Source organism: Haemorhous mexicanus, chromosome 1, assembly GCF_027477595.1.
Source record: "Haemorhous mexicanus isolate bHaeMex1 chromosome 1, bHaeMex1.pri, whole genome shotgun sequence".
Classification (NCBI taxonomy): domain Eukaryota; kingdom Metazoa; phylum Chordata; class Aves; order Passeriformes; family Fringillidae; genus Haemorhous; species Haemorhous mexicanus.
In genome coordinates this window covers 102,341,221-102,369,005 of record NC_082341.1, presented here as the reverse complement: position 1 = coordinate 102,369,005, position 27,785 = coordinate 102,341,221, and the positions used below count along the sequence as shown (strand labels likewise).

The following is a 27,785-nucleotide window of genomic DNA, read 5'->3' as shown; positions in this document are numbered from 1 at the left end:
GCATTCTAAAACTATGCAGAAGGTGTCATTCACTTTCTCAAAGAACATACCTCATCCCACTAAGAAATTCAAACTTCCACAGCCACTAGTCTCCCATTTATCCTTTCCTTACCTTTTCTACCCATCTTCCTCTGTGAACTGCAGGATTTCATTGTGCCCCTATATGACACCTTGCAGTCAGCAAGATGTGTAAAGATAAAGAGTAAGGTCCAGATTCTCCAAGGAACTCTGTAGGTTTTTGGCATTCCTGGATCTTTGCTGTGTGTCTGAATGAAACCACAGAATAGGGAAAGTCTTTACTATGGCAACGAAGGGTTTGTGCAGCTGCTCCTACAAAGTGATGGGGGTGGGACAAAGCTGTTCCTCATGTCAAAAACACTGCAGACAACATAAAGGTTTGTGGGGTGTGTAGGTAAGTGGTGTGGGTAGGTGTGAGAGCAGAGCTGGGAAATCCTTACATAAGAGTGTGTCAAATATTTTGGTAGCTGGTGATGTAATTTAAATGCTGTTTTGCAATTTGGAAACTAAACTTGCCCTGGAGTTGAATGTTTTTGAAATGGTAGTAATCATGAGAGTTTTCATTCAGAGTATGATGGGAAAAATTGAATTCTTCCTTTTTCTGACACAATTTTGAAATTTCTCTTATGCATAGCCATGGGGCTGGATGATCTTGAATGCAGAAAGGTATTTTAAATCTTTCCTATGGACTAAACCCCAAGTACCTTAGCACATGGATGGGCATCCTTACTGAGAAATTACTCTCATTCTTTTCTCATTAAAAATTTCTGGAATATTTTTTGTACTCTTACCACGTTCTTTTAACTATTTGTCCATCATGCTACCTCAGACTCAGACTGAAATCTGCCTTCCTGCTAATATAAACTATGAGCTCAGCCAAAGTTTGTATGAAAAGCATCACAAAGGTGTCTCACAAGTGAGATGATACAATTTTTTATCTGCTTGGTGCCCGCTTCATCCTATGAATCCATCCTGAAGCTGCACACATGAAACCTGTGAACACTGTTTTCCCTGTTCTGTTCACCTCAGTTCCATGTTTGCATGCAGCTGGGCTGCACTGTGAACATTTCTATTTAGGTCACCACAGTCTGGTCAGCTTGTTTGAATGCAACAGGGCAAAGATGTTTTCATAGTAAGATATCCAAAGATGCAAACCCTCTTGAGAATTTAGCATGTAAGCACTTTAAAAATCCCTGTAGCTACCTATCTACGTTTCTGGGCTCTTTGCAAAGAGCTATTTCTTAAAAGTCAGATATCATTTATTTCAACTTTACAAAGTGACATTTGAATATAATAGCATTTGAAGGTTAGTGGCATGAGCAAATTTGTAATTTTTTTCTTTACTTTTCTTGTACTTTGCAAAATGCTGCATGTTTACAGAGATAACAAAGTAGTTGGACGGGCACTGTCAGGCTAAAATTCACATTTTTTCCAGAAATGCAGGGAATGAAGAGCCAAAGAACTTTTCTCTAAACAAAATTGATGATTTGTTTAACAGTTTTGCTTGCTAAAAGCTGTGGGTGATATGAGCTATAAATTAGGAATAGCTGCTGTAATTATGTGGTGGTTGTTGCATGTCTGACTGAAGCCCAGCCCTCCCCTTAACTAACCTCAGGGAAGCATTTAATATGGAAGGGAAGTTTTCTTTTGTATTGTGTGCCTTTAAACAAGCTCGCTTGTGTAACTGGGCTGGTAGGTTCATGTCATTGAACTCTCTCAACAGAGAAGCAGGTTAAGTTGACTGAAGTATTACTAAAAAATAATCCTCAAACCACCTCACCAGGGGGCTTAATTTAGTATTAATCTCCTATCTGCTGTTTTCAGAAAACTGTTTCTTATGAAATGAAGCAACTATAGAGCTTCTATTATTGTTAGCAAAAATAATAGCTGATGAAGTTATCCAGTGCTCTCGGGAGACAGGTATTATTATAATATTAATAGTAATGAGTAAAATGAGGCACAGAAAGATTAAGGCCAAACTCAGCTGTATATGAATTGCCCAAGGTCATAGACTAATCAGCTGTATGCTAGGCACAGCACAAAAACAAAACAATAATAAAACAAACCCTGAATCATAGTCATTTGCTTATTCACAGAAGAATGATCTTCTGAAAAAGGTATTTTCACTTGGTTTTCATCACTCTTTTGAATTTTATCATCATTTTCTGTCTCTTGTCAAGCAAGGCCTTCCTCTGCTGCAGTAACTCTGTTTAGGAATTCTTTATCTCACTCAAGGGAATAGTTAAGGCTTTGTCTCTGATTAATAGAAAACTTCTTTATTGATGATTTACAGAAGGGCATCATGCTTTTCAGAGAATAGGAGAATTATAAAAAGTAATAATCTGAGAAGGGATCAAAAATTCTCATAACAGCTCTAAAGTTACTTTGTAATTCCCTCCTGCGCTTTTTGTGCTTTGCCTCATCAGGTACTTGTTGGTAGGGCAAAAAATAGGTGAAGTACACCCTATGTCTTCATTTTGTGTTTTTTCTCCACTTCTGTTCCTTTTTAGGAAGATTACGATGATTTTAACGTGAAAATCATTTATGATCTCTCTGATTATGTTTAGACTGAAGACAAGAGATACTGAGTATCTAAAAAGTCATATCTGATATGCAGAAACTCTCCTGAACTGCCAGTACATGCAGTCTTTCAATATGTATTTATAAGAGCCTATCCAGATAGGGGTTGGTTATGTTCCTTTTTTCTCTCAGCTGTGGGTTGTTGTTCTTATGCTACTGATGTCTTTTATGATGCCAGCCATAATAAGAGATTTTATTTATCAGATGTGCAGGCATCTAGTTGAGGAGAATTGTTAGGCAGTAGTAGAGACTGTAGACACTGTGATGCTGGTTTGACATCATTTCACTGACCACAGTAGCTGAGTTAAACAAAGATGTGGAGCTACTGAAGTCAGCAGAATGTCAGTTTGGCTCGATGGCACAGCCCATCTCATTAGCTCTCAAATTTTCAAATCCATTGAAGATAGGATCAAAAATACTGGCATTGGAAGGGTGGTCAGCTCACCTACTTGCCTGTTGAAAGCAGGTTTAGCATCAGAACTAGATAAAGCAAGCCAGGGTCTTATCCAGTCAAGTTTTGAATACCCCCAATGATGCAGATTATGGGCTCTTATTCCAGAACTTGGCTGTTCACACTGTGAAGGATTTTTTCCTGAAGTTTGTCTCAAATTTCCCTTGCCACAGCCTGTGACCTGTTGATTCTTGTCCTTTCACTGTGCATCTCTGATAACAGTCTTCTTTGCAACATATTTTTCAGAAGAGAGAGAAAAAAATGGGTTGAGATTTATTTTAGCCTTTGCTTTCTCATGGTGAATAAACATTAGACATTTAATCCAGCGTCACTGATCATGTTCTGCTTCTTAGAGGTTCATTGCCAGGCTCTCTCCAGTTTGATATTCCTCTTGTGCCTGGGCCTGGACCTGAAGATTTTGTGAACATAGCTAAACTTCTAGATGTAGTTTCTCAATTGCCAAACAGGGGGAACATGTGATTTCTCTGGTTGTATAGGCCATGCTTTTGCTAGTGTGGTTCAGTGTGTCATTAGCCTCCGTCACTGCACAGATACTCTGGTCATTTACATTATAACCAGGACAGCTAGTTCATTTTGGCAAACTTTTTATCTAGCAAGTCAGTTCCCAGACTGTGCTTGTGTGCAGTTGCCCTGGCCCAGTTGCAGCATTGACATCTCTCATTGCTGAACTCCATGACAGCCTTTTCCTCTGCTTTGCTGAAAACCCTCTGAATAGAAGCCCTCCTGTCTGGCTGTTTGACTATTCCCCCTGATTTGATGTCATCCCTAAATTTTCTAAGAGTCGATTCTGTCCCACTGCCCACGTTGGTGATGATGTTAAATGTAATGAAGTACTGTTCCATCTGAACTGCAGGAATAGGTTTTTCAAAAATATTTCAATTCTGCAGCATTCAGCAGCAAGGAATTAATGAAGATTTTCCATGCGATGGCAGAAGCATCCATTTCTCTGTTTTTTATGACTGTCTCAGGGTAAAAGCTGCTAGTCTCATAGCATATTCAGTCTGTCAGAATCCATTTCCATAAAGACTGCTGCCAGGCAAGATTCATAGGGTTTCGTATGACTGGCTGTTGAATGCACATCTCTGCAGTCTTTGTGATTCAAAACCCGTTGATAAATCAGCAAAGGTTCTTCTCTTCATTATTCTTAATCATTTCCCTGTAGAATATAGTGGTAAAAGTTGCAATTGCTACTACCCGAGAGATTTTGTAGAATCCTTTGCAAAATGATGGTATTTCTGTGATGTGTTCCCACATATTGTTTGGTGTTCAGTTTTCCATACGTTTTGTTTTACAAGTAAAAAAAGCAATGGAGTTACAGATTTCCATGGCAACGGGTATAATTCTATTTCCTTTGTTTTGCGAAGCTGAAACAGGCAAAGGATTGTTTCATTAAATAGCAGCTATGGATTTGAAAAGGCTTGAGTTATATGGCATGTGGTCATGTGTGTGCAACTTCTACTGTGCCAGGCAACTTTTGGCAGCAGAAAAAAAGCCACCTGGTTTTTGTCTGAAAATGAAATTAGGTGAAGAAAGGTTGCTAATGGTAGGATTTATTGGGCTGATGCAAGTATATGGAAAGATAAAACAATCTATGAACACTTCTCTGTCTCCCACCTTTCCAAACTGAATTCCTTATTTGAAGCTACTTCTACTATGTTAGTAAATACACATCAGTAAGGAAGCAAAAATTTCACTGGCTTCTTTTATAAGCAGAAATTTGAATTGCGATTCAGAGAATCATGTCTCTCACTGCAAGCTGTTTCTGGGCCACAAAACCCCAAATACTTCCAAATATGCATGATATATTTTTATTTAGAAGTGTATGCATTGCTTTTAAATGATCGCTCATTTCAGTTTTAAAAGAACAATGTCAAGAAATCTCTGGCTGTACCTGTCTATATACGTGATCATGGTGTGATCCCTGTGTGCAAGGACACACACTGGAAAAGAATAGCCCTTTACTTTTACATACCATCTTCTCAGTTGATTTTAGATGTGTAAAAAACTCATTAAAGGCCATGCAGCTCCTGAAGTAAATATTTAATTATTAATTAATATATTTTCTTGAATTAAAACAATGGGTGTTCATATGAGCCAGCACATACCTCCCTTCCCTCCCCCCCAAAAAATACACTATGTTTCAAAGCTAAAACTTAATAATTTCCATTCATGTGCATTGCACATATATAACCAGGCCCAGTATGTGTGATTCAAGATGCATTTCAAATGCCTAAAAGTAAATAGTTAAAAGGAAGGAACCGTGGTTTTTGGAAGCTATTGAAGAGTCATCTGAGAAGACTTTTCTATGTAGCAGTAATTTTAATGCATTCTAGGTTCGCTATTTCTTGTTTTTAATTGAAATGTCTTTGTATGACATATAAAACTAACTTCTGCAAATGTCAGAAAGTAGAGGTCAGCCAGACTATGTGTGTTGCTGAATACTGGAGTCACGCACTGATAAGCTTAATGAGGAATATTCATGAAAATTTATTGATGATTACTGTTTCAGAAGTATTCAGAAAATTGTCTTCCTGTCCTTTTATTAAAGTTCATTGGTCACTAATTTCTGTATACCAAAATGAAAAAGCTAAAAGAAATGTGATTTCCACAAATATGCGTAATTGGAAACTACTGATATGTTTTAGACAACAGAAGAAAAACTTTTTGAGAAGTCTCAGGAGGTCCAAGTAATTTGATTTATCAGAAATAATGGAAGCCAAATAACTGTGCAGGGAGCAGTGAATGTAGATTGCTGCATTTTTTAGAAATCCAGTTTTCAACCCCAAATTTATTCAGGTGGGGTTCTCCCAGCTGGGGACAGTCTGTGTTCATCCCCATTTCACCTTTCTTGCCACATGCTAGAGAGAGGTTTTCAAGTCTGATTTCCTCCGAGAGACATTTTTCATACCATGGCTTCTACCACACCAGTTCTAGAGCAAACTTCTATGAGGTCACAAAGGCTGTCTTTATAGTACTCTCAAGTAAAACACTGAGACTTCAAGTGTCCCAAATATCTGCTTAAAATATGTCATATCTTTTGGCAAGTAATTCCATGAAAAAAATCTCATACTTTGAAGACTTTGCCAGAGCATTTCAGGCTGAGGTCAGACTCTAGTAGCTTTGTAAGAGAGAGGAATACTCAGCAGAGCAAGGAGAGTGAAAAACAGGCAGGGAAATGAGGACAGAGGAAGGACTTGCATGTCAGCACTGATAGCAAGCCTCACTATTTTTGGGTCTGGATTGACAAACCTCATGAAAGAGCCACTTCTGGAACTCCATAACTCTCAGGCTGAATTACCCAGAAAACACTTGCTCCAAATGAAAAAGACAAGTGTTTGTTGAGGGTCTCTTTCTTTGATCTCTCTGATGCCTTTCAGTTTGTTCTTTTCCATCTCAACTGACTTATCATTACACTGTTCAGAAGACAGATCTGGGACTCTCCCTATTCAGTAAAACCTTCTCTGTATTTTTGGAAATGACAACCACAGACTAGTTGAGGATGGAAGGGATGTCTTGTCCAACCTCCCTAGCTCAAGTAGTGCCATCAAATCTGGTTGTCCAGAAACATGTCTCAATGTCTTTTGAATATCTGCAATGTGAGAGACTTCACAACCTCCCTGGGAAATCTGTGCCAATGCTTAGTCAACCTCACAGCAAAGGTGCTTCCTGATGTTCAGCGGGAATCTCCTGTGTTTCAGTTTCTGCACATTGTCTCTGGTCCTGTCACTGGGCACCACTGTAAAGAGCCTGGTTCTGTCTTTGCCCTCTCCCATCTGGTATTTACAAGCTTTGATGAGATGAGGCCTTCCCTGCTGCACACTGAACAACCCCAGCTCTCTCAGCCTGTCTTCATAGTAGAGGTGCTCCTTCCCTCTGATTATCTTCATGGCCTCCTCTGGACCTGCTCTAGCAGGTCCCTCTCTTTTTTGTGCTGGGGCTCTTAGAGCTGGATGCAGTGCTCCATGTGGGGTCTCACAAGGCAGAAGAGAGGGAGAATCACTTCCCTCAGCCTGCTGGCTCAGGTGTGGCTGGCATTCATTCTGGGCTGCAAGCGTACATAGCTGGCTCCTATTTCATGGCAACAGAAAGGACAATCAATATCTGCAAATAACTTCTGTGCAATACTGGATTCTCTGTCATGCATATATATATATATATATATATATATATATATATATATACACACGTATATGTATTTCTTACATTTCTTAAAAAACTTAGCTCAGTTGTGTTTGTTTCCACTAAGACCTGCAGTATAGCCAGGCTGGAAATAGTCTCAGCTCTTTCCATGTTGGCATTATCTCCCAGGTTATTAGTGAATGGTTTTATGCAATGAAAAAAGGATAAAGTATTTCTTATGTATATTAGAATGGCTCAAACCTTTGAAAAATGTAAGAATCTGAGCTTCTACCCTCACACTAATTATTATAGTTTCCAGGAAACTTCTTTCACAAAAGGAACAAACCCACAATTTTGTGACAGAATATGGGTGAAGACACGCACCTTACAGACATTCAACAAATATAATCCCAAAGTAAAATGCATCTAATTTTCCTCCAACATTATTCCCTTCTGTCTGGCAACACTGATCTATTATGAGCTTCTTTTAGAGGAAAGAAAAAATAAAAGAAAAAAGCTTTTTCAGGAGACTTGTGAGGTCGTATATTGGTGGGGGATTTGCCAATATTATGTATTCCGTCAGGAGCAGCAAGCTGGATAAAAGTGTAAAAAATAAATATAAAGCAGTGCATAGCAAATAAATAGTATGCTGATACCTATAAATGATTATATTAATACTTGACATGTTTAAATAATTAGCACAGTCCAAGTAACATATATAAAAATGACCATAACTATGTTCTAAGCAAGCTAAGTGATTGTGAAAAAAGGGCTACAGAAAAATTGCAACCAGAGAGTATTAGTAACACATCACCAAATGAAATAATTTTCTCACTGGTATTTCATAGGACTGTATCTGCATCCAGTTTTATTAAGTATTTTCAAAGAAGGATCAAGGCTTAGTCTCGTCATTATACTTCCAGATCTTACATGTATAACAATGTGGAAGTGGATCAATGAAGGGACAGAATTCAAAATGACAAATTGGAAAATTGTTTGGAGCAGGAGAATTGATTTAAAAAGAAACATGGGCAAACCTGTGCTGATGAAGGAACAGTCTGCTTTGCAGTACTGGATGAGAACTGGTTTTTGTAAAATCGATCTATGTGTCATAGTATAGAAGTTGAATCCAGGACAACAGTTGCTGCTTTTGCAAAAAAGACAAACCTGATACCTTTTTTTGGTCATCATAAGAAAATGAGAAAACTCATTTGAAAAAACCCAAAAACATTTCTCCTGCTTGTTCTCAAGTGATACCTGAGCTGATGCTACCTACTAGATTGTGTGATTCTTAAGCTCTAGTAATTTTTTTACTGTGGATACCAGTGAAATGAGTCTGTGTCAGCTAATTGACATGTGTGAGGTGAAATATATTTCTTAAGCCCTCTTTCTCTTCAAGGCATAACACACAAAGATCTTCTTTAGAGTTAGAAAGAAACAAAAAAGTCTAAATAACCATATTCTATTCATATTTCTAGACTACAACTCTCGTTAGTCTTCTGTGACCTAGTTCTCTTGCTATTTGTTTAAAGACACTAATGAGAATTTGAAATGAGACAGAGGGTTTTATCCATAATAAACTAACCTATTTTCAGAGCGTATCTGTAAAAAGCAAACTGTCCTTATTGTAGACTAAAAAAAACTATGGAATGAACTATAAATTACTCAGTTTGTCTCCTCAAGCCAAATGTATTTTCTGTCACCTTCAATGTTTTGAGTTTTTAATGAAAAAAATAAAACAGAGAGAATAACATGCTAAAAAGATCAAAGCTCAGAACCCTAATACAGCTAACAGGCTCCGTTTTTGTAATTGTATTCATTATTGGTATCAGAGTAACAAATCTATTGAAGTCAATGGAAATTACCTATGGGAATTAAAAGAAAATTTACTCTTTAAGACTTTCATAAAAGAGCAATAATGAAAAATATGGGAAACTTCTTACAGTGACACATTAATAGACTTCCTTCTGTTTTTTTGGGGTTTTTTTTGTAAATTTCTATTTTAATCAAATAGACCTGTAAGAATAATAAAGGTGTCACTGGAAAAGCAAAAACTTTACAGACCTCAATATGTTGGATATTATGGCTTTGGATATTAGATTTGGTACAGGAAAGAAATTGAATGTTCACTGTATTAAAGGTATTTTATCAGAGAGATTCTGGGGGAAATGGATGAAGCCTACCTACTACGTGTTTCCTGTCAGGTAACAAAAATGCTTCAGTGATATTTGGGGGTTTTTATATTCCCACCACAAAACTCCCTGAGTTAATATGGTTTTGATGTGTGCATTTCTACTTTTCACCTACATTCTAATTCTGTTCTCACTTTCTACCTCATAAACTGGCAAAAAAAGTCTAGGTTATGTTTTTATTTCCTGAAGTCTCATCAGATTTGAGAAATATTTGTAGCCAAGTCATCCTAGATGCATGTTTAATTTGGTATATTGCTCTTACTTTCCTCTATTAAGACCAGAACACGGATGCAACACAGCAAAACAACCTTCAGTGAAATCAGAGAATGCTTTGGGTTGGAAAGGACCTTTGATTGCCATCTTGTCCAACCCCCCTGCAAAGAGAAGGAACATCTTCAACTAGACCAGGTTGCTCAGAGCCCAGTCTAATTTGACCTTGAATGTGTCCAGGGATGAGGCGTCCAAAACCTCTCTGGGCAACCAATGCCAGTGTTTTACCTCCTGCATCATAAAAAATTCCTTCTTTGTGTCCAATTTAAATTTATCCTCTTTTAATTTAAAACCTTTACTCCTTGTCCTGTTACAACAGGCCCTGCTAGAAAGTCTGTCCCCTCTTTCTTATAGGCCCCTGTAAAGTACTGAGAGGTCAAAATAAGGTCTCCCTGAAACTTTCTCCCTGAACATCTCCAGTCTGAACCCAGTTTGTCTTCACAGGAGAGGCATTCCAGCCCTCTGATCATTTTTGAGTCCCACCTCTGGATGTGCTAAGGACCCCAGAGCTGGACACAGTACTCCGGGTGGGATCTCACCAAGTGAAGTAGAGCAGCAGAGTCATCTCAAATTCATTCCCAAACAGAAACATTAACTTCTCTGTGTCTTTGCTACCTCTGTCATGATGGGCCCTTGCTAATGCATCTGAGCCTGTTTTGCCAGCTCCTGAGAAAAATGTGTTGGTGCTGGAAACAACAGCTGAATATTGGCCTGTTATGTAAGAACAAATCTGGACCCAGAGATGTTTTAATTTTCTGCACGGTAAACAGACTTAATGAGATAGGTGAAATAATTGTTAAATACATTTTTAACTATTACATTTCTGTTAAATGAAGGACAGTAATAAATCTGTGCAGAATGGTCTACCTTCTTTGAGAAAAGAAGAAAATTTAAAGGTTATTTACTTGATTATCAACAGTGAAAAGTTCTCTGCATTAGCTGCTTCAAAAAGACTTTAGAGTGCCAGTTGTTTTTTAATGAGGCATAGTAAAAAGACAAAAGGGAAGGGTATGGAGGACAAAGTCTCTGAAGTTATAAATGTGTTCTCTTTCACTGGTCTGGAACACCAGAGGTCTTGAACCTGAGAGTCTAATTTTTTAACAGTTAGACAGTTTTGTAAATCTTCCCTGATTTGCAAGTTGTTTGTTTGTTTTGTTGTTCTAGTTAACTTTATTAGCTACCAGAATTTAATTTACAACTGGGAATAAGGGATACTGAAAGAGTAGATCTCTGTACTTTAAATGTTAGTTTAGCTTGTAATTATTAATATAACAAAGAGCAATCTGGTAGAATATGAACCATTGCTAATATGGATGTACTTATGTATTTTCTTCACTTTGGTTTTCAAGGTTTTTTTGTCTGAAACACCCACAGTGTAACATATAAGATGTTCTCCAGAGAAAATGGGTTTCAGTCAATATATTATTCGATTTTCTTTGAACAAAGGAATATTTTTGCTAACAGCAGTTTGTAGAAGTAAGCATTCTCTCATTGTCAATTACATTTGATCAACAATGTGAGTTTTATGTGGATTAAACAGATTAAAAGAAAAATTATAGCTGATGGTAGCCTACTATTCAGTAAAAATAACTTCATGGATAAATTAATATTATCATCCCTTTCATGATATACAAGGTAATAACCTTCAAATCCAAAGGTTTATGTTTCTATTGTAAAGTCACAAATGAAAAACAAAATTGATATTTTATTTTAAAGTTGTTTTATTTTTCTGGAGATGATATTGTAATAAACTAGAAATTGCATTTTTTTCTCTATGGAGTCCCCAGAGAAATATGGTTCTTCTGGTCCTATTGCAGCTAGCATATGGTGATAATTCTTACCCAAAAGGTGATATCGGGGGTTGTTGCTTCGTTAGAGAATCTGAGGAAACAAACTATTGTGAATGCTTGCAGTGCAGTCTTCTGCACTAAAGCAGTTCTTACATTATTTTATAATGAGAATAGATCTTTTTTTATTCTCCTGAATCTCTAATGTGTGCAAATAAAGTTCTTCTGCATCACTATTGGTCAGATCAGGCAGGAGCTAATCACCTCAGGTCAGGAATGATGATACATTTAACCACGTATTCCATTCAGTCTGTGGATTTGGCTTTGAGATAATAAACTGCAGTCAAAGTGGTTCTATTTACTGGAATAATTTATTTCACAATGCATACTAAGAAAATGTTTTGCCTTTAATTTACCTTTTGAGTCATTAAATTATTAATAAATAATTGGTAAACTAAAGTTAGATGATTTTATGTAATTTTCCTCTTTGGCAAAATTACCCTTGTTGTCCTTGCTATAGAAACATGCAGGTCAGGAATGATGATACATTTAACCACGTATTCCATTCAGTCCGTGGATTTGGCTTTGAGATAATAAACTGCAGTCAAAGTGGTTCTATTTACTGGAATAATTTATTTCACAATGCATACTAAGAAAATGTTTTGCCTTTAATTTACCTTTTGAGTCATTAAATTATTAATAAATAATTGGTAAACTAAAGTTAGATGATTTTATGTAATTTTCCTCTTTGGCAAAATTACCCTTGTTGTCCTTGCTATAGAAACATGCTAAAATAGTATAGAGGGTTTGTTACTGTCCTGATCTCTACAATAAAGGAAATTCAGTGCATCAATAAAATTTAAACCCCAAAGGCTCCCTAAAGTTGGAATTCTTGTGATAAGGCTTTCAGACTTCTTTTTAATGAACTAAATGCTTCTGCAAGCTCTTTACTTCATATCAAATAGCTTCTAGTGATGATCTGCACCACTGACAAATGAAATGTAATACTTGGCTGTAAATGAACAGAAAAGACATTAGCTGTAGACTGGGAGTTATTTTGATGACAGTTCTCAAGAAAACAACAACAGAAGTAATTACAGCAGATTGATCTGAAGCAAAATGTATTCCATGCATCAGTTCGTGTTAATACTCAAAATTTATATCATTTTAAGTCTTTGGGTGGATGCTGTGTCTAAACATATTTTGTGGGGAGGAAGAGATTTAATTTACAGAATAATATGAGTTTGTACAGTCACAAAGGGCTTTTTTTAAATTTGGCATTATGATTCTCAATGAGGAATCCCTAAGAACTAATGACTAAACCTGCAGTAAATGATCCAAACCTTGAATACCTTCTGCTCTGTAGCTGAACTCTCTGCAAATGAGTTTCTAGGTACACCCTCTCAGAGTACCATCCTGGTCCCTCCCCTAAAACTAAGAGGTTTTTCATTCTAAATATTCAGACATAATTGATCCTTCAGTATTGATATTTTCAGAATTTTCTCCTCTGAGAAAATTATGCTCACAATGTTATGGTGATTTGTTAGATCCCAAAAATTATTGATCACATTTTATATTCTGTAAAGCCAGAGATACAAAATATTTGCAGGTGCATTCTCTTTTCTTCTAGACACAGAAAACATAACAGGAATATCCAAAGAGGTTGCCAGAATGCACAATCCTTCATCTTTCTTTTTTCTCTGTAGTGTTGCCTTGTCTTTCACTCACATCAATAGTTTGTTAGAGACAGAGATCTCTTTAATAAAGTTGACATTCCTCCTCTCAGGTTTCTGTGCTGTAGCTCTTGGTCACAGGGACACTTACCATGCAATTCCTAATTTCAGTCACATAAAGTCCCCCAGACCAGGAAAATCTGCTCTTGAAGCTGGAGCCTGCTACTGGTGATGAGATGCTTCCCCTTCAAAGGAGGATTAGGAGATTAATGACTCTCCATTGCTAATTCTCTGCTGGTTGTCTCAGATTCTCTCTTAGCATCTTTCTGGGTATTCAATCCAATATGCAGGCTAAATGACCAAAAGGAAAAGTGATTGCAGAGGGGTTTTAGAATTCAGGCACATATTAATCCATCATTATCATAAAGGTAAAGAAGAAAATAACAAAACCCTGACAGCAAGAAGAATAGCTTTAGATAAATAGGGACATTTTCTGATGTCCTAATATAAACCCCTGCTAATGAACCTATAGACCCAGGTATACTTTTGCAGCTTTTTCCTGAGCATTCACAGTGCTGATGCTTGTAACACAGAAAATGGTATGTTCATGACAACACAGATTCAATTTATAGTTTTGAGATTATTTATCAAGTATGCTTATGTGTGACCTTCCATTTATGTTTGCTTTGGCTTTCAGCTCCAGACCAGTCTGTCTGAACCAATGACTTTATCCAAGTCGATCTCCCTTCCTCGTAGTGCATATTGGCATCACATCACCCGGCAGAACAGCGTTGGAGAAATCTACAGTTTACAAGGCAAGTTGCTTATAATGCCATATCCATTAACTGCTTTCCATTTCACCAGAATTCATGCAAATTGCTTTTTATTTGCACTGGTTATTTTCTCTCCATTTCATTTTATCAATTGTCAGGAACCTCAGCAGGATTCCCAAATTTACATAAAACAGGTTTCTTTTAGTCATTTTGTAAACAAATGGTGAAAATTATTTCTAGAATCACCACATAAAGCTGGATAGACAATTTGGCTCAATGTAGCTTCTCAGTAGCTAATGAATGTCAGGTTGTTTTAGTATTTTCTATCAATGAGATGGGGCAAGTATTTGGGCAACCTCAGGGTGCCTAATCAGATCTACATAAAGTGGCTATATGAGTTGCAAGATTAAAACAGAGTAATTCTAGGAAGAAGAGCTATTCTTGGTAAATTTGCCTGGCAAATCATATATGTGAACTGTTGACTCAACTAACTTACAGACCTTCAACAAATCATCTTCTGTCTATGGTTTTCTTTCATATGTTTAGATTTGCTAAAGCTTTTAAATGCTATAATTAGCATAACTTGATGATGATGATTCACTGCTCTTAAGCTGAAATTGATTTGTATCTTTTAAGAAAATGAAATTATTGTTACATATTAAGTGTAGACGTTTTAAAAATAGCCTTTTGTGAATGTATGGCTTTGTTTTATTTCTAAAGGTCTTAAGGATTTCGTCTTAGTTCTCTCTTAATAATCTGTTCGCATAAACAATTTACATTTAGATAGGAAGTTAGAAACTGCTTACAAACAAGAGTACCCAATGCAAGGAAACAGTACATATTTTCATTAAAATAAGTGAAATCCAGTATATAGATGAAGGACATTAAATGCTTTGTTTTGTGAATTATCACATAAATTAAAATCAGCAGGTGAACTGTGCATTCAGTGGGTGAGTCATTAAAGGTACAGGCATTTGTTTCCCATCATTCTCCATAGAGCAAAGTTAATTTTTAATCATGGTTATAGACTTTGATTTAAATACCAGTAATGGAAAAAAGAAAATAATCTTTCAGAAGCTGTTTGTGAAAAAGGTTTTACTCGCACATCATATATTCATATACTCATACTACATATATTCATCATATCAGTGATATTTTTTCATGGACACAATAAGAAGTTTATTTGTAGAGAATGCAAAATGAAGTTTATTTGTAGAGATGTTAGATTTCTTCTTCTTGTGTTCTTGATGTGTCTTTTCTTCATTGGCAAGACAGTAAATGTGTTATATTCACTCTCAACAATATTTTCTTCCTTATAAATGGCCTTCAAAATAAAGGAAAGCAAAACTTTATATGTAAAGTAACAATAAAATATCTATACCATCAAGTTGTGCAGGATTCAGCATATTAGAAGTGTATTATTAAAAAACTAAGAGTTTTTCTTTCCGGAAGTATGCAGATTTTATTCACATTTCTACTGAAACTTGGGGCTAATAAATATTTCAGAACTTAATATTTTCATTTTTCCTACATGTACTGTGATGACTGATGCCTGAGAAAATGTAGTTAATTTCAGGAGAGACCGATTCAGTCTTGCCAGTGGGCAAGGAAGTGCATCCAGAAGACTCTGGTTGCAAAACTTTTCCATGCAAGATTACCATTCGCTATCTGTAATGAAAATCTCTTTGAACCTTCCGCTGCAATCACTAATTAAAAGCAATGAATTTGTGCATTGAGCGAAGCTGGTGCAAAGTACACCTTTTCCTCCTCATACCTTGTCATAGCGACAGCCTTTGCACCGCAGGGCTGTCAAAGCATCAGCCCACAGAAGCTCCGTAGAGGTGGGTGGAAGGTGGGCAGCAAGGAAGCAGATTGCAAGCCTCACTTCAGCCCTCACCTTTGCAGAGCAGCCAGCTGAGAGGAGCTGGTGCAGAGGGGAGAATCACCTTCTGCTGCCATCATCTCCTCTGAGCTTCAAAAGGTGCCTTGCACCTTCGGGGAGGAGACGTTTTCTTCCGAGAACAGGACACTGAACTTAGCTCTGCACTTCCTGGGCATTTACAACAAAGCTTTGAACATTCAAGAAACAAATCTGAAAATTCCCTATGTACTTCTAAATATCTCACAAACTCTAAAGTGAAATAAACAGAGTGGTGTCTACCTGTATCCAGGTGACTGTCAGTATCAGTAGTAGTAGCCAGGCTCACTGCTAAGTACAGGTGCTTCCACAGTGGCAATTATTTCAAACTTGCAGTCTGAAGTGACTAGAACTTAATTATTAACAGCTGGTGATGTATAAGGGGAAATGAATATGTGCTCATGCTACCTTAGATAAATTGGCTCTTTGGGAGTTATTTAGCAGTGAAATTTAACTTAATTAGTAGTGTGTGTTGATCTGATAATGAATATGCTATGGAGTAAGAAGGTAGTGGTTTTTGTGATTTTTGGTTTTTCAAAAACTACATTTCAGATGTAAGGCCCTTCAATAAATGAGTATTGGGTCTATTATGCTCCATTAGCCCATGAAAATACTTACATGTAAAGACCTGTAGAGAATAATACATAGACTAATAGAGCTAAAGTAGCACAAGTTGCCCAAAATATTATAAAATGAGATGGGTTAGCTTCTATTGATAATCCAAGTTTGCCTTTAATTACAGTTCAGAAATTAAATAGTGTCCTTTAATATTTATCATCAAAGAGTGATTTAAATAGCAGAGGAAAAAGACCTCTGCACCGTTTTTGTGCATACATGAGTATGACATACATAAATTGTACATTTTCATTAATAATTGACAGCTCTAAAAAAATCTGAGCCCAACAGAAGGTAAACATTCATTGATATGTTATGCTATCATACATCAAGATCTAAAAATTGATAAAAATGAGAAGCCAAGAGTAACCTTATTAACTGAAATTGTTATTAAGAAGCAAAAACTATAGGAGCCATATAAGCATGTAAAAAAATACCCTGTATGTTTCCTTGTAATTCAGTGTTTACTGTTTATACCTACCATAAAATTTAGCATGGTTACACAGGATATTAAAAATTGACAAACAAAACAAATGAGTTCTTATACAACAAAAGTTATTAAGGAGAAATCATCTTTTTTTGGTTTTGTTTGTTTGTTTTTGTTTTGGTTTGGTTTTTTTATTTATTTTGCATTTAGGTCTTTAAATTTGCTTAAATTAAAAAAAATAAATCGCAGACTGAATTTTCATCTATCTGAAGAATTCTAGTTCTGAATTTTCATCTATCTGAAAAACTCTAGTTCTTGCCCTTTAGAGTTTGGATGATACAAATGTTAAACACATTCAGTTTGTGTATTATTATATAAATAAGGCCAAACAGAATTTTGGTATTGAAACACTAATTAGCTTTTTGTATTGCAGTTATTTAAATCCCTAAGGAAATTATGTTCAGAAAATCTAATTACAGCCTGGCCTTTCTCCAAGAAATTCAAAATTAAGAAATTATTTCAGTCACTCCTGTTGTTTTTGATCTGGTTTATCCTCATTTTTTGGATTTGGGTTTTGCCATCCATACTCAAAATAATGAACACCTACCCACAAAGGCAATGCTACTCATTCTATGAGAGTATTTATGTGAAGGAACACCTATTTGTATAAGAATTTTACCAGTAACATCTTTTCTTCCAAAAAGAGAACACTGAAGGGTTGGGGGTTTTTTCCCACAGTATTGCTTATCACAATTTGCTTGTAATGAATTTTATTTGCTCTATCACAAATTATTGCCACAGTTTCTTGCAAACCCATACCAAATTAAATTACATGGAAAAATACTAAGAAGCTCGCTAAGAGTCATATTTTTAAATGTAGTGAGGAATTTTGAGGAATAGAAGTATCATCTGAACAAATAGGACTTCAGCTTGTAAGCACATGCCAAACCCATAAGCAGACAGAAATAAAAAATGGCTCTGATGAAGTCTGAAGGAATTTTGCTGTTAATGTGCAATTACCTTTTTCATGTCACAATAAAGATGCAAGAAACATAAGGTTGGTTTTGCAAACCAAAATGGAGGGAAACTGTGGTCTCTCTGTGGCCTTGGTGAGCAAGCCTGCAATGCACATTGTCTTTTGGTCTTGTTAGGTGAGAACTCACCCTTCTATTTATTTTTTTTTTAATATATTTTAAGTAGGATAATGTGTAGTCTTAATCTGGGTCAGCTAAAAGGTGTTGTGCATAAAAGGAGACAAAGTCACATACAAAAAACCCATCTACACACAGTTTTCCAGCCTTTTAGAAGTAGAAACTCTGATATTCACTAAAAATAATCAGAGAATATTCAAGTTGCTAAATATTTAGAGGGGTTTGAATCATCCAGTTCAACCTTCCTTAAGCTAATCCTGCAGGAAATTCTGATGTAGGCTTCTGCAGCTTTCTGGAAATTAAAGTATGTAAAATGAATGGGAGAGCATTCGTCATTTTGGCATTTCCATTGTTTGTTCATATGCCCAGCAATAGAGTACAGAATCCATTTCCCCATCTAATCTTGGTGCCTGAACAATGTGAATAACACAAAATGTTAGAATATATCTGTTATATAAACCTGATCACTCAGTAATTTTTCAGTAAGTGTCTACCAGCGGCTAAAGCTGAAATGCTTTATAGCCTTCCACATTCCCATTTCCTTTCCTGAATCGCATCAGGACCTTCACATTAGTAAATGAAGCCTATAAAACTTGAGATATGAATAAAGGACACCTGGAACAAGATACTTACTGAGTAGAAACTGCATAAGAGCTACATTATTTCAAATGACTGTATTACGTGTCTTCTCAAGTCTTATGCAGTAGATTTGATCCTTTCCTTTTGAGCTTTGAATTTCTGTGCTAAGTAGTGCATCACTAGACTGATTTTAAAGTGGCAGATTGGAAGTGGGATATGTCTCACTCAGAAACCAGTGAAGAACTTCATTTTGCTCAACAGTGATTGCTGCCTCTAACCAAGAGTATTACTGACAAGCTCTAAAGAGTATCTTGACATATTCCCATTCATTCTGATAAATCACTGCAGAGTTAAGAGGTTGTTTCAATTATGAGCCATGAAAAATAGAGGAAGGTGGGAAGCCAAATACGATTAGTAAAGCATATTTCGCTGTCAAAATCAGACCTCCTGGTTTCATTTAAGCCCAATACTTTGGTGCCCTTTCTCTCAGGAGATGGTCCTTCAGTGAGGTCACTTGTCAGTGGGGTTGTACAGAAGTCACTGTACTCTCGGCTTAAAACTGAAAGCCCAAATGGTGTAAGAAGAGCAATTAAATATTGGCTGATTGCCTTCTCTCCCCTCCAAAACCCAACAAATGTAAGTTCTTCAATGCAAACTACACAGATTCTTAGCTATAAATCTCTTCTTATGTCTTAGCTAAATGACTTCATAAGTATGGGATGACAATAGTTTCTCACTCACTATTAGCGTGAGAAGCTAATAGTGAGTGAGAAGCTTTGCCCCCAGCTTTACATAAGTGACACCAGGACTCTTTACTCTGACTTTGCCTGAGACTCATTGCAGTTATGCTACAGCCATTTGATCTCTCTGCTGTACTGCAAGATTCAAGGACCTGCAGTGTGCCGTGAGAGCTGCAGTGCTATGAAAGAATGTGTGCACTGGGAGAATTGGCATAACCAGCTCCATGGATGCTTTCAGCTGGGACTGGGCTGTCTGAAGAAAAAAGGTTTGAGCCGCTAGATCAAAGAGAAAATTGAAATACTTGTCAAAGACCAATTTTGTGAAAATTGCTTTTTTCTATTAAATTGTTTCACCAATAAATCTGGTCTGCTTTAGCTATGACTATCTGATTTTGTGTTAAGTATGTTATCATGGTTAGAATCCAAAAGATTGTCAGTTCATTCTTGTAATTTCAAATAAATTGAAATACTTTTATGCTGACAAATCACTCAAATTATTACTCAAAATCATGGGTGATTAAACTCCCTTTAAGACAACTTGGGGTGAGGGGAAACCTGCACACTTGAGAAAAAAATACCTTGGCAAAAATATGTGTTTTCTTTAGTATTTCTTTGCAGGAACAGTTTATACTTCTTTTTAATTGATTAAATAGTTTTACAAAAAGCAAAGAAATTATTGAAATTGACACTTCAATAGAACATGTTCGTAAAATGTTTTATAAACCAGAAACAATGTAGACTTGAAAATAAGCAGTGTAACAGGAAGAATGGGGGAATGTTAATAATACCAGCTTTGCCAGCTGCAGCAAGGAAAGAATCAAGGCCCAAGGATGTCAATTGCAATTGATTGTGTTCTACTTTCAGTGGAAAAAAGATCCTCCCTTCACATTAGAAACTGGATGACATAAAATAGGAACCTATAAATGTATAATTAAGGGCTGGTTTAAATTGACACAGCATTGACCTAACTGACTCTTGTTCAGTTGTTATGAAGTTTAAAATATATATTTTTATTGAAGGGGCATCATTAGATCTCAACTACATTAACTTTAAGTATCTATAAAGTTTTCCATTACATGTATTTCATTTTGCTAACGAACAAAAAAATTGTGGTGACAACATTTCTGGCACATGGCATATGGTCTGTTGCTGGTACAGACCAATTTATTTTCTTGGTAAAGCCAATTTAGGCACAATGAATGCCCTACTCTGTATGTTCAGTTTAATCAAGCCATAAGAATATGTTCCTTATAACTCCATAGTGCATTGGAGCTGTGCAGAACTGATTAAAAAGTCATGGTATTATTCAGCAGAGACAAAAAAATGTTCAAAAATTTTAGAATGTCTTTCATTTTCTATTTGTTATAAAAAGCTTTTTCATCTTGGTGAATTTTTATATGCTGCCAACTTTTTATTTGATCAAAATGATACATTGTAAGAAACTAAGATAAATTTCACAGAAGTCAGAACTATGAATAACAAAGGAAATGTCCTGCCAATGCAGAGTTAGCAAGATTCCTCCAAAATAAAAGTTTTATCTTTTCAAAAACTGAAGTCTGCAGCTCCTTGCAGTTCTGTGTTTAAATACTAGAAGCACGTTGGCTGTTTAGCTGCTGGATACTTGTTTATCCTTCAAAATTCTTTGACATTTCCTTTGGGGGAATGATTTTAATGAATGGTTCATTTCCCTGCGTTTAAGAGCAAATGAAATATTCTGTTATAAAGCTACATGGAAGAAAAAAAAATACAGCACCAGATTTGGTGATAGATAAGAGATAAAGGACTTGGTAGAAACCAGAGTTGCATACTCTGGAATTTACATGATAAATATCAAAACAGAGTGAAGACAAAATTATAAGATTCCTACTACTCTCTTTAAAAGCTTGATTATTTATGTTATTGTTGGAAGGTCAAGTTTACATGCAAAGGGACAGTGCCATTGGTGTTTTCTCTGAGCTGGCTGTAGTGAGTGTGACATAGCATGGCTGGTGTGGTTGTGTTCCCATCAGTGTCCTGTCTCCTCCCCTGTGCTCAGCCAGCACAAGGAAATGAAGGGAACCAGCAGCCTGTGGTGATGAGGCACAGCTCGTTGCCCTGTGCCTGAGAGGCTGTTCTACCCTGGGTGTGTTGATTGAGAGGCTAAGGACGTATTTTCTATCTGCCACTTGTACTCCTCGTGCTTTCATCCTCAGTCAGGATAGCAAGAAAGTCAGAAATAATTCTTATTTTTCTCTCAAAACTCTGTCCAGCCTAATACAGCCAGTGCCGGATTTTCCAAAGCTGCTTGATATGAGTTGAATTGGTGCCACTTGCTTATAGTCACTATTATCATCCACTTGGGGTAAAACATCTACTTTATCACTTGAATATTTAGCTGAGAATTGTGCAAAGCTGTGGTTTCAACCTGAAAAAGACACATTGCTAGTTAGCTATAGCTATACACCTTTTTATCTTTTCTGAATTAAATGTAATTCAAATAGGAGTTTTATCAGCTGTTTGGTTCCATTTTCCAAGAAAAATTCACTTCTGGCTTGCAGCACTGCTCATTGTTTTTGCATTTCACTAATTAAGCATTTAACAGCCTTATTCTTTTCTCTACTGAAATTCTGTAAAGTTGTCATTACTGGGTATGGATCTTTTGCATGGAAGTTTGTGAAAACTGCATGAAGCAAGTTCTCATCTTTACCTCATTTTGCCACTTTTCCCCACATCTGTATAAATAGATAACAAAATCTTCCTAAGTACTGATAGAAGCCAGTGTAGCACCTGTGTCTCCATATACTTGTCTGCCTTTTTGCTAAAATAGGAATGAGTTTTGGTTTTCTTATTAAGTTTCTGTATGCTTTATTATGTTTTCTAATGAGAGGCTGTCAGATTTCCTAGTTTCTTGATTGTGAGCTGAAGGCATCAAACCAGGAATGCAGGTATCCAACAGTGCTTTCTGTTTCTTCTTTTAATATGTGGACATCCCAGGTTTTGGGAATAATCACAAGAAATGGTGTTGCTGAAAATCTGCTTCAGAGTCAGTTTCTATATGTGTTGAATTTTTAATTTTAAAAATCCTAATCTCATGGTAATTGTTGTAAATGCATCAATTTAAATGATTGGTTGTTGACAGGTTGTGGCCACTCATTTTTATCTGTTATTGTTATGCTGTTCCAGGACATCTCAGTGGGTTTGCAGGGCTTCTCTTTGTGAGGTGAAAGTTCTATCACCACCAAACATTTGATGTCACAGGCATTTTATGATGGAAAAGATAACCTGTTCTGGGTTAGGAAATGGAAATGTGTTTCATTCAGCCTTGTCAACTGTCTCATTATTCCCCATTCATCAGAGCAGGTATTTAATTCTGAGACATAGTTCAGCAGTTTTTCATCCCTTTCATGCCTCTTATAAAAACACTTGCCTCTGATCAAACATGTGTGTTTTGGTTTAAATGTCAATCTGTTTCTGGAGAGTCTTGTTTTTCTCCTGTCACTGTGTATCAACTAACACAACCCAATTTTAACAAATAAATAGGGGCAAGGGCTGGAAACAAGGTCATGGACAGCAAATGCCAGACATTACCTGTACCAGTGTGTGATTCTTCACTCCTAATAAATACTGGTTTTCATGAGCTAGTCATTTTGACTCTCCAGGGTACCTATGAGAAGATGCCTTCTCAATGCCTGTGGCTGCAAAATTCCTGTAACTCCTAGGCCATAGATCTTCTCTTCATCTAGTATAAGAATGAGGAAAAGGAATTTTTCTTGAGCTTTTTTGTAATTTTGTACCTGATTCCCTGGCCAGCATTTCAAACTCCTCCATCTTGTGCTCATGGACTGGACCAGCACCAAGGTGTCTTATGACTGAAGAAATGTAGAGAACAGTTCAAGATCCCTCTTAACGTATTCTTATTACCTTAGTTATACTTCAAATCTTGTACAGAACTGAGGGTATTAGTCAAATATTTTTCAATGGTGTTTATCATGCAGTAAACCACCTAAGAGGGAGACAATTTAAGCTTCTGTCTTCATAGTGTGACTTGGTTTTTGCTTGTGTTACAGCAAATAGGAATCTTGCCAGGGACAGGAATGACATGCTAGTGCATAATAACTGTCAAACAGAAAAATGTACAGAGAAATAGAATACTATCATTGCTATGAATATAAGATGCTTACCCATTTTTTTATTTAAATATTCAAAACCATGCATGATGTAAAGGAAAACCTTCGTCACTAGACAAGAAAGAGACGTTAATTTGTTTTTAAGGCATTGGTCTTCAGCTATTGCCAATTCATCCTTGCTCATGAAAAAAACCAGCCAAATTCTGCAGACCTTACGGGATGACAACCTTCCTCTACATCTCATGTCCACAAGCACTATAGCATAAACCAAATCCCCACCTCTGAGCATTTCTTCAGTGGCCCATGTAATTATGTAGAGCCTTTTTGATGGAAGTTAATATTTATCCTAATAGTTATGAATCTTGGTGCATTTTATGGGATACAATATCTGCACATTTGCTTTTGCCTTAAAAATTACCTTTATGAAAGACATTTCTTTGTCTTATTTTTTTAAACCAGAGAGGTTGGACAAAAAAAAAAAATAAATTGACAGTATCATTGCAGCTGTGGAAATGGTTAAATGGTTTAATAAAGCCTTCTCAGTACCATCACACAGCATGAAATTGTCCCAACATATAGCACTGCAGTATAGACTAATAACTAGAGAATGGTTTATACCTTTAGACTGTCAGTAAAGCAATATTCAGCCTCAACAGTAGGGGAGTCATGATGCCCTTATCTCCCTGAAAACAGCCCCTAGTCAGTAGGAGCTCTAACGCCAAACTCGGCTAGTTGCTGCTTGAAGCTATTTTTCATCCTGAAGTGATAGATAGAATCAGCTTTGAACCCTGTTTTTGCTGACCTCAGAGGAGTAAATTACCTTACACTTTGAGGCAGCATGACTCACTGTCTGACTGTTTGCACAGCACTTGCAGTTTTCACCTACCTGGGAAGGAATCATTGAAATCTGGCAATTATTGTGACAGCTCTCATCTGACAGCCAAGCATTGGTCTTCAACCAAGATGCTACAGTTTATGTACCTACTCTTTGAAATTTGCTGTTTCTTTAAGCAGCCACTAAAGCCATCAATCCAGAGTTACTTTTCCAGAGATTTTTTCCTGGGACAAAATTATTCAGAATTAGTTCACAGCATTTTGTCTGAAATGGAGATACTTCTATGCATTTTGCTGACACATATTTATTTAGAGGACTTTCTACTTTTCCAGATAATTACAGTTGGAGCTGGGGGGTTGGGAGTTTTGCTAACAGAAACTGGATACGAAGCTCACTGATGTAAGTGAACCAGTCATTATAGATATCTCCAAACTTCTTATACAATAAGGTCATACAAAAATGTGTACAAAAATGTTAACAGGATTTTTTTAAACCTTGAAAACCTTTAAAAATATTACATAGATCAAAATTAAATATAGAATCGTAGATAAGATTTGAGTTCCATATATTATTACACATTATGTTTGGATAAATTATTGTAACAAAAATGTTATTTCAATGTGAAATCTCTTCTAAACTTATACCTGAAATACCGCTAAATGTGCTAAACCTTGCATGTGTTCATTATATATCATATAAATTATATATTCAGTTCTAAATGTTTGCAAACTTAAATAACTCACATCCAGGACTTTTTCCTCACAAAAGTGTGCAAAAAATATTATTCAGTCAAAACTGGACTTGAACAAAAAGCCATGCTACCTATCAAATTATCACATATTTTTATTTTTGTAAAGCATATGGCCATGTACAGCATCTTGCAAATCTCCTTACGCTGTCTGTGTGACACATTTCTCTTTTCTGAGTTGCCCAATGAACATTATATTTCTGTTAAAATTTTTTCTCAATTCTTGCCTGTGTAACATTGTTTTCATTTCTTGTAGCTCATACAAGATTATTATTCCCTATTATTCAGGTGCTTCTGATGTACAAATAGTTGGTGACAATTAGGTCCAGTATTCCTGATCATGTGTCAGAACAAGATGAGTGCCAGATCCCAATCTATTCTAGGTTTGCCAAAGAGACCTCCAAGGGTTTTTTCTGAAGAGATATATATTTTACGCTTACCCAACATAAGATATCAAAAGTGTTTATTTCACCACAGTTATTATTCTGTGTTTGTAAGACTTGATACCATAAATTCAGTGGTTCATATTTACCATTCTAATGTGCTAAAAGTGGTTTTCATTTGAAGATAATTGTTATCATTCTAAATTTTCCTTTGCTTAGCAGTTGTTTTGGTTTTTATCCCAAGCTGTGACTTCATATTTTTAATGTTGCCATTAGGGCTATGTGCACTAAATCTAGTGTCTTTGAAAAGTGCAATAGACACATTTGCTGCCACATGATAACTGGAAGCTTCTTTCCTGAGGACAGGCACTTTGGGCACAAAGACATAAAGGAACAGTTTCTGGCCTGGATGGTCACGATGGAAGAATTACGGTTACACACTATTGCACCATTGTACCAAAATGTAGATGCCTTTTACAAGTTTTCCATTAGGTGATAAGCAATTCAGGCCTTTCATATTCACTACAATGAACACCCTGCTGTGTTCTTACCTGCTCACTGTAAACAAGCTCGTATTGGGAGGCCTGATCTAGATTCAGTCTGTGTGATCAACTGGTGCATCCGTGCCTCAGTGGCACCATGACCCAAATCTCCATTTTGACTTTTTCTCCTTGCTGTGGCAGCTGTGGGGCTCGGGTCAGTGTTCAGCAACGAGACCTCCAGCAGGGATGCAAGAGCCGACACATAAAATTTGGAATAAAAATGTGATTGGATCCTGGCTCTGAACCCATCTATCGTTTAAATTGGCCTAAATCAGTCAGTCTTCCTTCCAGATGCAGCTTACTGCTTCCTCAATATTGCAGGGGGTATGTTTCCTTGGGGCTCTGGAGGCTTTAAGCCCTTAAATAGAAGTCAGCACTGATACTGATATGATTATAGCAGTTCATGCAAGCTGAAGGTGTGACTCCTGGGAAAGCAGATAAGTGCCCAGGATTCACACCAGCTATGAGAATTGTTAGTACAGGAAAACTTTAAATATTGCAACATAGCTCTCAGTCTTTCTTGAGACCGTGTGTCTCAGCAAAGGCTTCATTAAACAATGTGAGTAGATCCAGATAGCCATATTTATGGGGTGTTTTTTACAGACCATGTTCAGGAAAATTTGAACATTTAAAGAATTTTGTGTTTTTTTTTTTTTTTTTTTTCTAATAAGGGGTTTCTGTGATAACCTTTCCTTCTCAGTTCTCAAAGCTTACGTTGTGAAGCAGGATCAATGAACTGGCACAGACATAAAACAGTTTCTTGTATTATGGAAGAGAGTGGTATATATGGTCCCATGGAGATTCTTTGGAATAGCTATTTTATCTCTGAAATTAGGTTTTTTCCACACTGAGAAACAGGATGATTTGGAAAAATATTACACATAAACACCACTCTATTTTTTTGTACATGACTGAGATAAAGGGTGTTACTCATTAAACATTACTAATGTCTGATTATGAAATCAAGCAAAAAATTATTATTTCATTTCTTATCATAATTCCTTAGAAAATAGTTAATATTATGGGTTTTGCAGTTTCATTTTTACTATACTCACTTCTTTCACTAATGTGAAATCTCAGTTTCATCACTTTACTTAAAAATCTGTTTCCTTTCAAGAAGCCAGAAATAGACAAATAAAACAGATACCTGAGAGTGGGAGGATGAGAGAGAAAGGATGTTATCTGAGATTCTTATCAGAAAAGTTCACTTTTCAAAAAGTGAATTATCAGTACTGTAGTATGTCCCTCACACTAAAGCTGTGTGCCAGGATTTAAACTTGTTTGAAATAACTGCTGTATTTTCATGCCTTGAGAGTTTCAGTTTGGTCTTGAGCTTGAGCATTTTCGGAGAAAGAGGAAATTATTAAACTCTTCCTTCTTCTGATTATCAATCACTTAAAACTAGTACATTGTGCCTACAGCTTATCTTATAGATACTAGCAATGAGCAACTTTACTTTTTGATCCTGCTGTAGCAGGGCTATATAGTCTCTTATTTATTTCACCTAGAGGAGGAAGTGTGTTTAATATCATAGACTCTTCCAATTCTATGGAAAATAAAGAGGGAAGAAGATGAGGTTCTATTTTATAGTGGCTCGGAAAAGAAAAAAAAATGAAGCATCTTGTTCTCTGCCCTGGAATGTTAATAAAAGCACTGTAGTGACAATAATATAGCCTTTTCCAGGATGGAAGGAGCAGAAACGTATGTTCTGCCTTCTGGCAAGAACAATGGTGAGGCATTTTATCTGTCAAATCTATCTGTATGTGCAATGCTTCCAGAAACATGGTATCTGTGTACTGAAATATGGGAAATTTAATACAACAGCTCCACAAACCAAAACTGATGAAAACAGAAAAC

General features: G+C 36.4%; 1 protein-coding gene across 1 annotated transcript in view; it reads left to right on the top strand.

The window, feature by feature from the left end:
- The window catches only part of DOK6 (docking protein 6), a 239,923-nt gene that overhangs the window by 186,585 nt on the left and 25,553 nt on the right, over positions 1–27,785 (top strand). The window contains exon 7 of the mRNA XM_059853228.1: positions 13,809–13,926. Coding sequence (XP_059709211.1) covers positions 13,809–13,926 — 118 coding nt within the window. The remainder of the gene's footprint in view (positions 1–13,808; positions 13,927–27,785) is intronic.